This window comes from Magallana gigas, chromosome 2 (genome assembly GCF_963853765.1).
Source record: "Magallana gigas chromosome 2, xbMagGiga1.1, whole genome shotgun sequence".
In the NCBI taxonomy this organism is placed as follows: domain Eukaryota; kingdom Metazoa; phylum Mollusca; class Bivalvia; order Ostreida; family Ostreidae; genus Magallana; species Magallana gigas.
This window is the reverse complement of record NC_088854.1, coordinates 17,991,976-18,006,831: the sequence shown is the minus strand read 5'-3', so window position 1 is coordinate 18,006,831 and position 14,856 is coordinate 17,991,976. Positions and strand designations below refer to the sequence as shown.

At 33.2% G+C, this 14,856-nt stretch overlaps 1 protein-coding gene across 7 annotated transcripts; it reads right to left on the bottom strand.

Moving 5' to 3' along the window:
- Window positions 1–1,033: 1,033 nt before the first annotated feature.
- Window positions 1,034–14,469, bottom strand: LOC105345689 (MFS-type efflux pump MSMEG_3705). Of its 7 annotated transcripts, XM_034446671.2 has the most exons (11): window positions 13,076–13,533; window positions 9,547–9,600; window positions 8,644–8,884; window positions 7,161–7,433; window positions 6,683–6,845; window positions 5,965–6,169; window positions 5,520–5,716; window positions 4,025–4,109; window positions 3,551–3,736; window positions 3,106–3,233; window positions 1,983–2,283 (listed from the first exon to the last, which is right to left on the bottom strand). In XM_034446671.2, the coding sequence occupies exons 1-10, from the start codon at window positions 13,137–13,139 to the stop codon at window positions 3,109–3,111; spliced, it is 1,593 nt and encodes a 530-aa protein (XP_034302562.2). In that variant the 5' UTR covers window positions 13,140–13,533; the 3' UTR covers window positions 1,983–2,283; window positions 3,106–3,108. The 7 variants fall into 7 exon arrangements, with proteins under 7 accessions (XP_034302561.2, XP_019929829.3, XP_065931392.1 ...); XM_034446670.2 differs by lacking the exon at window positions 3,106–3,233 and having other exon boundaries at window positions 1,034–2,283; window positions 13,076–13,535; XM_020074270.3 differs by lacking the exon at window positions 3,106–3,233 and having other exon boundaries at window positions 1,034–2,283; window positions 8,644–8,881; window positions 9,559–9,600; window positions 13,076–13,535.
- Window positions 14,470–14,856: the final 387 nt, after the last annotated feature.

Genomic DNA, 14,856 nt, shown 5'->3' with positions numbered 1-14,856 from the left:
ACTCGTTTACCATTTTTCTGTCTTCCATGAAGTTAATTGTTTTTTGGCGCATTAATTTCCATGTCAAGGTCATTTCTTGCAATTTCACTTTCTGTGCCAGAGCCAATAATTATAGTGTAAATAAATTGGAGAAAATTAGAGGAGGGGAAGTTTAAATTCATTAAAGGTCAAATATCAATTTCAATTTGGGGGTTTCTATCTTTATCGAGATCATTTTTTGATTACTATGTTAAGGTCATTAATTATTTCCATGTCAAGGCCATTTATTGATTATGAAATGCATCATCTTGGTTTTTTGAGCCCGTCAGATTCATGATAATAATAAAGCCATGGGCATCTTAATGGCAGCAAATTAATTAAATGTCTGAATATTCTTCCCTATCTTAATATAACACAACTCCAATGTAGTCGAAGGACAAAGCTCTTGGGAACCCTACAAAATGGTTTTATGTATTACATAATTGTGGTCAACAAGATATATTGGGCATATTTTTTATGATATACAAACAATGATAATTATATTATTTCATTTCATAATTGATAATCCAATAATTCCTATCACAATGAATTATGATGGGAGTTTTTATCTTATCATGCAGGCAAATGGAATGTATACCAGTACTTGTGTACTAATCTCTCAGGAAACAGAGGTTTATGTGTTCTAAACCTCTTCCTTTTTCTATTGAATATAGGTTTCGTGATAACATGCCACATGATTAATGCTAATTTTCTACATCTCGTGTAAACTTACTTTTATCCTGATTCAATGCATGTTGTTCTCTTGCTCTGTCCTTTTCATATTTTTTTTATTTGGCTAAAGATATGTACAAAATTAATGTACATAAATTTTTAAAAACCATGACTAACTTCGAATTCTCCTTTAAATGGCATTAATTACTAATATTAATCTGTTTTGGGTAAAATCTAGCATTCAACCATTTAAATGGGTTTGAAACTTTTACCACAGTTACAACTTAAATGCACCTCTTTGCAGACTTCTTCAAGTATGAAACAAACATATATCTTTTAGTTGAGCAACAAATTATTTTTATTCAATAAATCAATAAAAAAAACTTTGTTCATTCAAAAAAAAGTAAATGTGTATAAATAATGTACATCTGATATACAAACTACCTGGTAAATGAAATTCAAATATCAATATATAAACAAAACAATACTCCTGTACCAGGATGAAATGTTGACAATTTTTACACACATTTAGTCAAACACAACATCATCTTTTAAATAAGCTAATTAAAAGTTATTCCCCTTGTTTACAAAATATTGTTGTTATAAAATCTATTTTGCAGCCAGGTAGAGACTGAAGACACGACCTAGACTTGCAAAGTCTATAGTGCAAATTTTGGTGTGTACATATATTACCCTTTCATGCAATTTATCGTTATAGCTCCATGAACATTTACATTTGATAAGAAGGACCTAATATTTCCTCATAAAAGGTTTAACTTCATATAAATCACTGATTTTTCAGCAATTCATCTAGTCTAGAATATAAAAGAGCTATCAACTAGCTAATTTATACATATACATAAACCAGTACAGTTAAACTCTTGTTAAGGGAATTTTCAGTTTAAATAGAAAAATATCTTGTCCATCTTTCATTATATTATAATGTAACACTGAAAGCAAATGTGTTATCAATTTAAAGATACCATTATTATGACAAATTTACTTTCAAAATATTGACTGAAATAACATATATTATCGGTTAAATTGCATGTTGGTTAAAAAAAATATATATATCACAATATGATACAAAATATGATGTATAAAGCATACAAATATATACAGTGGTGTAAAGTTTTAACTTTTTCTTTCTTTTCCTTTTTTCACATTTTATTTCTTATTTAAACCTTTGTCATGGAAACTAAATAGCTAGGTTACATTTAATTACAGTAGTTAAGTCATGATACTCATTTTAATTAGACAACCCCCCCCCCCCCCCGCACACAGAAAAATAATATTATAAAAAAAATTTCTATACAAATATCAATTGATGCAGTACATGTATATGTTCAACATCATCATTAAGAACTTTTACATTGAACCAACCATAGCATTTTATATTCACTGAAAATGTCACAGAAAGGATCATAGTTGACCTTACATCTAGTTGTCCTATTACACTAGATCATTTATCATCCATTTTTATGTATTGAGGTCTTTTTGCTCGCCTGTAGTCTCGTTTTAGTACAAACATAGACACAAAGTAAACTGGGATACAGAATACAAACGGTCCAGCGTACATACAGAATAAGGTATCTGAAAAGAGAACAATAACACAACTTCATTTTGAGGTAAAGATCAAGCTCTATAAATCTAAAATGGTTGATTTCTTTTCTTTGATATAAATTTACATTGAAATTTTAAAAAATTCAAAGATAAATTAAAAAAAGATGAAAAAAAAATAAATAGGTTACTTCAGTACTTTGGAATCATTTAAATTTGTGGGGGCCAATTTATGTGGATTATGCATTTTTTGCTCATTTGTGGGGATGTAATTTCATGGATGTGTAGGTTTTCAGCTTCAGTTAGAAAACTAACTCTTTCAAAATTTGTATTGAATTCGTAGAGGATGTAAATTCGTGGGGGAGGGCTACCCACAAATACCACAAAAATTGATCCACCACAAATTTTAATGATTCCACAGAAATATTAATATCTTGGCTTCAATTCAATACTTAATCAATAAAACATGAACATTGCAGTGTACAGATGGGAGTGTGTAATGCAGGAATATACCAGTACTTGTGATATATAATTTAAAGTTTCAACGATGACAAAACTGTATACTATTTCAAAAACATTTTTCTCATCTATGTTTATAAAATAGCTCAAAAAGTAATGTATAATCAATTTTATACCTTTAGTTAATTCTCTTTTTATACAAACATCTATTTACCAGTCTTTTGTATTCCTTCGCAAAATCAACAAATAGTTGTCTAATATTCAATCAGTTGGCAAATGAACCAACTTTCGAATCATTTGTCAGACAATATCACAAAATTAACAAGACTATCAATTACAAACTGAATGGACAATGAAATTAAATATGTCCATACAATTACAGCACTGTTTGCTTACTCTCTACTCATCAGATTTGTAGTTTTCTTTTGCTGCCTTCCTTTTGTCTCGCCTGATGACAAGGAGTGAACAAAGATAAACTAATGCACCATACACATAGGGACCAGGATACATAATATACAAGGCATCTGAAATAAAGCAAAGGTAATGTGTCAAGGGTCAAAGTGCATATCATCAACAATCATGCACCATATAATAAAGATGCATTCATAATGTTTATATAGAAATTACTGTAGTGAAACAAAACCCCAATTACACAGAACATTTTATGCCAGATTTGAAGGCTTTTTTTTTCTATATCATGCACTGATTGAGATGAAGAGTGAAAGAACGATTCAAGCCATGTGTAAAGCATGTGAGAGAAGTTGTCAGGACCTTTATTTATTTGATGCTTTAAAAGACATATTGTATAAACTTATAACTGAATAATGCTGATTATACATACATCTCAGTGAATCGGACTTGGAGTAGTTTTGACTTTCAAAGTGCTGTGCTAGGGGTGGTACTAATAAATTGGCGTTTCCTCCAATGTTACTGATGATGAAGAGATAGGCAGCCACGGCTGTTGTTTTGATCTCACTGGGGACCAGTTCTACCACCACTGCCAACGTGATTCCTACCCACATCTCACCTACATTGCAAAATTTAAACTCCATTAGTCAACATTAAATCTAAAATATAAGGTATCGTAAACATGAAAGTACATGTATAGTAAAAGTGTGGTGAAATATTTTTGCACTTTTTGTAACTGAGTAGTTTACAAGTACATGTACATTCACTGTCAAGAAAATTGGAGTAGAGGTAGAAATAATCATAAGGCTTGTACTTCACTGTTCCATTACCTAAAATTTGTCAGAGTGTGCTAAAAAAAAAGAAAGATAATTGCGAAAAACAATTTGAAATAAATAGCCATAGTTACCAAATATATAGGTGGGAATTTGGAAGAAATAAGCACCAGGAGGGTCAAAATACAATGTTCCTGCTGCAAATGGAGCTGCAATTAACTGAAAAAGAATATAAGTACATGTACCAGTATACATCTTTACAGAATGTCTAGTATTCAAAAAATTCATGGTGGTTCAAAACCCTTGGCTAGTGAAGATGCAGTTACACCTTTTCAATGAATAATCCTCAAAACATTTATCAGATGTTGTTTATCAGGAAGACAATTGCAAGATTAGGTATTAGAGTTAAAATCAGAGTTCACGAAACCCCTTGCAATTCCATGTTTTCATGTTTTCAAACAAGATGTTGTTTACCAGGAAGATATTTGCAAGATAGGTATCGAGTTAAAATCATAATTCACAAAACCCCTTGCAATTCCATGTTTTTAATGCATCAAAAATGGTAATTAAAACAAACTAGAGGTACTGTGAGCAAGCTCACAATTGATACCCCCCGCTAAGAAAAAAATCATAACGCACATATTTTTGCTATTATCGAAAACATTGGATGAATCTATTTTACTGTCCATTTTCTATAAATAACAACTGCTTTATTTTTCAAAACTGTTAATGCTAAAAGGAGTAAACAAACCAATTTCTATCCTTTCATTCCATTTTATTTTAAGTTAACTGTTAATGCATGAGGACATTTGCATCCTTCCGTTAACTACCATGACTCGAATCAAACGAAATCCACATGTCAGACATTTTGAATTATTGGTATACTGAGCCCGATGTTTTTCCAATTTTTTTTCCACATATTTTTTCCCCAAAAAAAATTTCATCGGGGCAGGCCATTTTCAGAGAGACGGGAATGAAAATCTAAAAATTATTTTATGTGGCCTGAGCAAGATTTGTGTCAAATTGACTGGACACGAATTTTGCATTTTTTCTGCCAGTGACCTTGACCTTGCCTGAATGACCTTATGTCAAGGTCATGACACACCCTCAGGTCATAAGCAATCTTTGTGTGAAGTAAGAACTTCCAATGTTTCTATAAGAAAGATATGGACCAGACACGAATTTTGCATTTTTTCTGCCAGTGACCTTGACCTTGCCCAAATGACCTTGGGTCAAGGTCATGACACACCCTTAGGTCATAAGCAATCTTTGTATGAAGTAAGAACTTCCAATGTTTCTCCATAAGAAAGATATGGACCGGACACGAATTTTGCATTTTTTCTGCCAGTGACCTTGACCTTGCCCGAATGACCTTGGGTCAAGTTCATGACACACCCTTAGGTCATAAGCAATCTTTGTGTGAAGTAAGAACTTCCAATGTTTCTCTATAAGAAAGATATGGACCGGACACGATTGCACAGACAGACAGACAGACAGACAGACGGACAGACGGACGGACGGACAAGGTGATTCCTATATACCCCCCCAAACTTTGTTTGCGGGGGGTATAATGAATATGAAACGAAGTCCATCAGTTCATGTGGTGTATCTGACAGTAATGTAGCTTACCAAACTGACTCCAATGACAAGAATTCTCGAGTATAGCCCCAGTCTCCTGACCAGTCGGTCTGAGATGAACCCTCCTAAAAGCACGCTGAAACTCCCCCCAACCAAGGGGATCCAAGACAGATACTTTCCTATCTGCTCTGGCGTCTGACCAATCTGTGTAAAGTACAGTTGGGTGTTGTAGGCAAAAACATATCCTGCTAAATAAAAAAGAAAAAAAATCATTTTTGTTTGTTTGGGTCTTTTTATTGGGGGGGGGGGGGGGGCAGAAAGGGCACAGTAAGGTTGTTTATAGAAGGGAGTAAAAAAGTAGCTTAACATAGAACATGTACAAAATACTGAGATGCAACATATTGCATGCATAAAACACATTTAACTTAATTCAATAATTCAACCAAAATTAATCTATATGTAGCAGCATATACCAGATATAAAAAGTAAAACTCACATGCATTCCTGATGGACCCAGCTAAGCAAATGAGAAGAAGAGATGGACTACAAAAATTTTTAAGCGTCCTTCCAAGTCGCTGACATGCTGTGCCAGAAAGTTCCAGTTGGTTCTGGTTTCTCTCTGGTTCCTTCAGCGATACAAGCATAAGTAGCCCTACAGCGAGCCCAGGAATTCCAGACAAAATAAATGTCCACCTCCAACCCTAAGTTCAATAAGGAAAGAGTTTTAAAATGAATATGACTTTGTTTTTGCCTATTAACATTTTATAAACTGCAAAGTGACCTGAAGTAGAAAAAAATTTAACCATTGTATATTTTTAAGCCAATGAAAATTGCATATCAACCTGAATCTAAACATTCTTTTTCTAAAGTCTTGGAGAAAAATAAAAAAATAAATTCTGGAGGTCTTTCCACATTGTTGAAAAGTTTTAAGAAGGCTTGATTGTCAACAGATTAACCATCAGATCAACCAAAAACTCTAAGATATGATTTTTTACCTAAAACTTTTATTTAGTATAGAAAAACCCCAGGAATTCTACATTTATATTTATGTATTTTCCCATATTTTCATATAAAGCCCTTTTTTTAAAGGAGATCATTAATACCTCTGTATTAAACAGTACATGCACTATAGTATTACATATAAAATTTGGTCATTCATTTAACAAACTACATTAATATCTATTTGACCAAACAAATACGATGAGACTACTCACTTGACCATTAATGTTTGCAAGTGAAATAAAATTTCCAAATGCATAAGACATGCTGTAGCCAAAGTAGATTCCCCAATTGTAGATTCCCAGGGCGAATCCTCTTGTTTCTGGTGTGAAGTAGTCTGTTAGTATGGAGACAGCAAACGGACCACATCCAGACTCTCTGCAAAGTAGGAACATACAAAGATAACTATCAAAGGATATGACACTCCATTTACACTTGTAACAGTCAAAGCTAGACTTCCAAAACTGGCTATTCTTACTCAAAATATATGTCAAATTACTGAGTACACTTTGGGCCACACCCATTACCTGCATAACAATTTCTAAGAAAGTTTTGTAACCCTTTTCTGAATTTTCATGCATAAAATGCTCAACCTTGAATGACAAAAAGCAAATATATACCAGGCACCAGTGATTAGAAAAACTCATCAGCTCAGGTGAGCTAAATGACAAGATATTGATAAAACACACGTACCCAAATCCAAGTCCAAACCGCAGTATTACCAGTTGCCAGTATTCCTTCACAAATCCTGTCAACAAAGTCATCACAGACCAGAACATAAGGCAAGCAGCCAACATTGCCTTTCTGTTGTATTTCTCTGCAGCATAACTGATAAAGATTCCACCAAATGTATAGATGACTGTGAAGGCTGGACCAGCGACGATCTGGTATTCTAAACCTTGCCCATTGTAGTCATAGTAACAGAGTCCCGTAGCATGTGTCAGATTACTTGTTGCATTTCGACAACTGAAAAATAAAAATGTAAAATAACTGCAACATGAAGGAAACAAGAGACCCAGAGGCTCACCTGAGCAGCAATAGCCACAACTGTGATCAAATCAGCTTTATCTTGTAAAATACAAAATATCTGGACAATTCAGCAGAGTAGAACTTGTTTGAAAAGATTTTGAAATTTTTCTCCACAGATTCCTATTAGCACCTTTTGTTGTTTCAGTTACAATAACAGGAGGCCCACAGGCTTTAACATTCTTTTAACATAGACCAACAGTAATACATGTATTAAATACGTAATCTGAGTGACACAAGTGACCTTAAAAATACTTGTTCACTATAAGGCCATATTTGTCACCCCCCCCCCAAAAAAAAACCCTCACATAAAACATGAAAAACTTCTACCCCATGGGTAAAGAATTTCACCATTTAAGAAGAGGACATAATGGACATGATAACAATGCATTTAGTTTATTTCCCATCACTGTGAAAGTACAAATGAAAATATTATAAGAATTCATATATTTTCATAATGTGGCCATCATGTATACTGACCCTAACCAAGGCCCTGAACCCCTAACCCACGGGTCATGAATTTCAGATTTAGGTAGAGGGCTTCAAAACATAACCTTGCATACAATTTATCTCCCCACTGTGGAAGATGAGAAAAAAAATTCTAAGATTAAAATACAGTTTCGCTACCAGTTTATCGCCATCGGCCTAGGGCCTGAATCCCTAACCCGAGGGCCATGAATTTCACAATTTTGGTAGATTTATGGAAATTTATTAAAGAAATTTGAATCCCTTGCACCCAAGGATGCTTTGAGCCAAGTTTAGTTAAAATTGGCCAAGTGGTTCTGGAAAAAAAGTCAAAAACATTAAAAAGTTTACAGATGGCTGTTAATGGTCAAGATTGTTAGAGGTAGCTAGAATAACAAGAGTGGAAATCTATATATAAATTATCAGAAACTGCTACATGTACTTTTTCTCAAATACAGTAAGCAAATTTTTTTTTACAAGACAAATAATATATCAGAAACTTATGGTCATCACCAATAAATGCTGTACAACAGAAATTATGATCATGCACTACAAAACTTTAAGGCTGACCATTTTGAATTCTGCAACCACGTGCCCACAGCTATGCAACCACATGCCCACAGATATCAACAGTAGGATTTAGGAAACAATATTCTATCAAAATATTTTCAAAATTGAAACATACCTGTCTGCTGAAGAAAATGTCTCGCATTTCAGTCCATTAAAATCACTGTCTTGGGCTGATGTGTTCTTCATACACGCCTTGTCTCCAAAGTGGATCTCCTGCGCCATTGCTTTGGAGGATATGGCCAGCATGTACCTGTCCAGCTGATTCAGGAGATAAGTCACCAGTAGTATCAGGAGCACATACAGCTTGTAGGGGGTCAAAGTTCGATACCATGGTACCTCCTCCTCAACCTTTGCTTCTTTGTGATATGAATATTATAAAAAATCAAATTTAACATTTAATTGGAAGTTCTATTTCTTTTTAAAAATAAAAAAAACAACTTTAAAATCTATAAAATTTGATAGCAATGCACTATATTTATGTACATGTGATGAACTTACAGTGATAAACTTCATCTCTTACTATACTTTATAGTTTTAGTAATACTGGTATGTATCAAAGTCATTTCAAAATTGCTATTAAGACAATTAAATGAGCAGTATCTATCAACTACTTATCTGACATACAGTAAAAAAAAACCCATTTCAACAAAAACTGTAGAGATCTGGCAGTTGCTTCATGTAATTATCAAACAACAATAGAAAATTTACCTGAACAATTTTCAAGGTGGTAAGAGGTCTTAGTCATTGTATCAATAAGTATCAAAGCCGATAAAACACAAGTCCATACTCTTTCACAACAAAGTTTTATAAGCAAATAGATGTGGTAAATTAATTAACCTTGACAGTGTCCAACAGACAAAAAACACAACAGTCTGTAGATGTCAAATCTAATGTCCACTTAACAACTGAAAGGTGTGATGATCCATTTATTATGTTGCATTGTACAAGCTAGAATACATATACAGGTACAAGCACAGATGTACTATGGTAAGTAAATTAAATTTAGAAGTGCACATACTATTAATATTACCTGGTTCTTTTTCCATCTTTTCCATATCTGTGTCCATGAATTCTGAATTTAATAAAAAGTACATACCCATATAGAAAATGTATAGTCATCATTATGCATACAATATTGTATAATAATCTACATTGTGTCAAAGATTTTCTTGTCAGCTAAAGAAAAATAGAGTTTACAAAAATGGTTTTTGAAAAATATTTCTATGGATTGATCTCTTTCTATTGGTTAACTAACATTTTTTTTCATCCCCCTACTTCCTTTCAAGTTCCTAGGGTGATGGCCTATTGCTGGTTAGGGGAGCCAGGGTTCAACATTATATCTTCTGGGTTACAGATATATGCATGCATGGTCTTTGCAGTATTATGTACACATCAATGACTGATTTAAAACATGTTTCTATTTATCTATACATGAAATGCACATTAAATATGAGAGTAATTGCAGGCACATCAATAGAATTGATGAAATTAAAATTTACACATTTATATTTTTTGTGATAATCATAGTCATAGTCATAAAAGATAATGTAAAACTTTCCACTCATTTAATAACATACACAAACACATTTCTTTTATTCCCCAGTAACAAAGTTCCTTAAAGAAAATGTCAAACTTAAATTAATCAATAACACAGAGTTTACCTGGTAATATTCAAAGTTTCCAAAACTGGAAAAGTTTGAAACATTCAGGTTTTTAAAAAAAATCTTAGAAGTTTAATTTAGCTTCATTGCTGTTTCCATTTAAAGTCTTAATTAAAAGTATTCATTTTAAAATATCTAATGTCACACAAAAAACCCTTCCTCGTACCCAAACTCAACATCCCCCCCACCCCCAACCTTCAAGCCATTCAAAGCTATCTTGCAAATACTGACAACTTACTCTCCAAAGATTACTTTTTTCAGGTGAACTACCCAGGTTTATACATTATCCTTAGGCTAGAAAGGTTAACCTCATGAAGTCATACTTTTATCTCCAGACAAAATTCAGTTCTCTAACAGTACTTCAAACAAATGAAAGTTTGATCGAACAATTTATCATTGTCCAAACACTCAAAATTGTCAATGTCCAATGTCATGAAAGAAGGCCCAGAATACCTTCTCAAAAATTCCTTCAAACTAGAACGACTTTCATTCATTATACTTGATGCTATTGACATATGAATGCCTTTGTTATCCGTGTTTAGCAGAGACTTTTGTCAGCACCTGTTTTAGGACATGTAAACTTAGCTAGGACACCCCTATCATGCCTCCCTTTATAAACAGCATGTAGTTAAACTGGTGGAGATTTACTGAAAAGTAATTTTTTAGAACATGCCACACTATCTAGGCTAGACTATGTCTTAAGAATAGTAATTATCTTGAAATTTACAATCAATTCAATACAGGTACATGGTATCAATTCAATGAATGAAGGGCAAGAAACAAGAATATACTGAAAATCAATAAAAAAAAATGCAAAATACAATGAATATTAATATTTTCAAATGTAACAATTTCTGATCTTATTACTATAAACTTCTAGTACCGTATATATTAAGAGGCTTTTTTCTGTACACAGTGTGTCAAATTTTTTAAATCTATTGGTACCGATAAATTTCCAATATTGTGATCCTTGATGAAATATGACAACATCAAAGCCTGTGTGTAAAAATAGTGAACTTGATTCCACAAAGTACCAGTATGGGTGTTCAGGGGTGGGGATCTTGTCACTACTTACAGCATGAGTATAAAGGGGTATGAAATTGTCCTTAGCATTCTCACAGAATCCCTTGATGAGAAGAAAATTCTAAAATAATGCATAACTCTCTATACAGTAAAACTCTGTTATAGCGAAGTCCTAGGGACCAACGGATTTACTTCATAATATCCGTAATTCGTTTTTTCCATATAACAAATTCATGATAATAACTATAGCAAATTCACAATATACATGTTTTCTTTAACCAGACTACAGTTTTTGCTAATTGAGGCTTAGAATGAAAATACATTCTTTTGATACCTTTAAAAATCAGATCAAGAATTTATGCGAAACTAAATTCATTTAAACTTTTATGTTAAATGGTAGTGCAAACTTTTTTTTAACTGTAAACAAATTCGTAATAAAGGTGTTAAATTTCGTTATTATTCACCTCTATGGAACTCAAAATCAGTTGCCTTTATCCGTAAATTTGTTACATCCGAATTCATTATAACCGTAAAATTTTGCACAGATTTCTTAATAATTTTACCGGGAACTCAAAAAAACTTTGCTTTATCCAAAAATTTGGATAGAAACAAGTTTTACTGTATCAGTAGTTGAATTTAATTTAAGACCCTAAAGTAGAAGGAGTTATATGATTTTTAGGAGTTATATGATTTAAAAAAAAATATATTTTTCTGTTTCTCTATACCTACAAATGTTATAGATAGATAGATAGATAGATAGATAGATAGATAGATAGATAAATAGATAGATAGATAGATAGATAGATAGATAGATAGATAGATAGATAGATAGATAGATAGATAGATAGATAGATAGATAGATAGATAGATAGATAGATAGATAGATACACATACATACATCTATGGTAACATACATAAAATGTATTAAATTTTGAAAAGATTGCAAAGTGGGCAAGCAGTCGTCTCTGGTTTTAAAGGATCAGTCATTAACAGTCAATGGTTGGTTCATGATATTGGCCTGATCTACAGTAAGCAGCAACCAACATCTTAAAGGTGTTTTTCCAGTAAATAGAACAGTCCATTTAACATGACATTGAAAAGATGCCTTTGCAGAAGCACCATCTGCATATTATTGAAGACACCATATAACTTGAGCTTTTCAAGTCAGATTGACTGATTTTCAAAGGCTTTTATTAAGAAATAATTAAGGAAATAGTTATTACGGTGCTCTAACCAATAAAACATACAGCTTATAATAATATGTAGTATTTCCTTACAATAAATACATGTACAGTGCCAAGTGAAAAGCACTGCCCAGTATTTTCTTTTTTCATTTCAATTTAGTCCTATTCTACTTGCCCACAAAATGAACATCATCATCATCATCAGAACAGGTACATTAATATGTACCTGGGTTTTTTTTCTAACACTTCCCAATGGGTTTCAATGTTGATGTAACATGTTGATCACCATGCATTAAAATCATCCTTACAACTTCAGGGGTCCCGAGTTCACTTGGGCCATGGGTGGACTCAGGACCCCTGACTGATGTTAATTGTGAGGATGGCATATTATGGTATGCTGGTATAGGCCTAGAATTGACATCCCAGAGTCTTGACACGAGCCAACTGGTCATGATACATAATCATGACAAGTAAATTACTTACTGACATATTGATTTGTTAATGTCTTTGCAGTACAGCAACTGTACAAAAAGATTTTATAAGAACCTAAATCCCTATAAGCAATCAGGGCCCTACCAAATGCATCATGGATTTGTTACATCAGTATATATCCTGTGATTAATAAAGCTTGCTCAAATACACTGAGCAAAGGTCTTGCTTTGTCGGTTTCATAACTCACCATCTTGTTCTGTTTCACCATGCTCAGAGAGAAGGTTTACTCTCTCATCATTCTGCGACGACATTCTTTTACAACTACTTCCAAATTACAATTTAAGATCCACAGTACATGTATACTAAAACTACGAGATGATATCGTCGGTTTACTCTCTCTTCAGAGTATGTGTCACTAAATAAAGTGTGAGCGTGTGTCTAGTGTCTACAGGAAATGGTGATCGTACGTACACACTCAAATTCATAATACTTATGTAAGGCCAGAGTGAAATGAAAGTGAAAGTATAATATATTGGTGAAATCTCGAATGGGAGTTCAAACGTCAAATGCTCCTAGTCTAAAGTTTGGATTCAGAAGACGCACATCTCCACATTTTATAGTCATTTGCATGTGACGATGACAATCGCTTGTCGTTGAGCATGTTGACGTTGAGGTTGTATGTTTTTCACTATGGTCATCACGTGCGAAAATATTCTATCGCTCTAACCAAACCTGCAATATATTTCCGGATTCTCCAAACGGGGCGCCTCGACGGTTAAAGCCAGGGACGTAGCATCAAGGGGGTGGGAGTGGTGGTGGGGAGGCAGGCACTTTTTTCCAGCAGCAAACATATTTCTTAAATTTACATTCAAACAGGAGTTACTGCCCACTTTTTGGGAGCACGTAAATTGAAGTGAAAATAAGGAAATCATTAACAGTGAAAGCTACAACCTCCCCCCCCCCCCCCAAAAAAAAATCAGAATTTTCCATGCTTTTTGGAATTTTTTTGGAATTTTTTTTTTCTTTCTTTTTTTTTTTGCTTGTCACGATTTTTTGTGTAAGGTATTGCCCCCCCCCCTTTTTTTTTTTAAACGATGCTACGTACCTAAAATCGTGGGAATATATCCAATGGAACATTTTTCCGTTTTCTTCATTAATTAAACATGATTTATGGGTCAAAAACAATGTCAGGCATGTAATCGAAGACCAGTTAAATGGAACAAAACCCATATTAAAATAAAATATTTGTAAAACTAAAATAAAAAAGAAGCAGATAAAATAAAATAAAAAATAATAGAGACTTCATCAATCAAACTGCCATAAAAAAATGATATGTCTGGAAATGTAGTTTTTCTGTTACGGTATTGAAACTGTAACAAGGAGTTTTTTTTCCATTTTAATATCCAACTCTAGCACAATCACCACATGGCAAAAATGTGAGATAATCTAAGGTGTTTTTAGTGTTTAAACATAGAGTTCTTTCGCAGACTTTTAATGATTAAAAAGTATAATTCAAAATATTACTAGTAACTTATTTTTCTACTTACCAGCTTCTTCTGTCTTTCTGTGGTCAGTTACGGAATGGAGAAGGTTGAATAAGGCGTCTGAAATTTTCGGACTTTGATAAGATTATGTAAATGAGAGCACATGTACATATGAGGAGGTTAGATACGATAAAATGGGGACCTCTGTTTGTACACGAATAGATTCTACCTAGGTGGATAAGTGCAGACTTCTCGTCGTTTTACTTTTTAATGTAGGTCATTATCATTGGACACATACCCCACCCAGAAAAACCTTGACATTGGAAATAGACTGAATTTCGACCTTGATAAATCTTGCCGTAATCAACATTCAGTACAGTTGGTATTGTTTTTAAGAGTAACAAACATATATCACTTATATCATCGTCTTCTTTATTTAGTATACAAGTATATTGAGTTTTAACTTAAAAAAAATAAAATATATTCATAAACATTCTCTCTCTCTCTCTCTCTCTCTCTCTCTCTCTCTCTCTCTCTCTCTCTC

Excerpts from the sequence above, each read along its gene's own strand:
- LOC105345689 (XM_034446670.2), bottom strand. The coding sequence starts at position 13,139 with ATGTCGTCGCAGAATGATGAGAGAGTAAACCTTCTCTCTGAGCATGGT. Across the intron at positions 9,601-13,075 it reads TGGTGAAACAGAACAAGATG|AATTCATGGACACAGATATG; the intron begins GTGAGTTATGAA and ends TATTAAATTCAG. Across the intron at positions 5,717-5,964 it reads TGGGTCCATCAGGAATGCAT|CAGGATATGTTTTTGCCTAC; the intron begins GTGAGTTTTACT and ends TTTTTTATTTAG.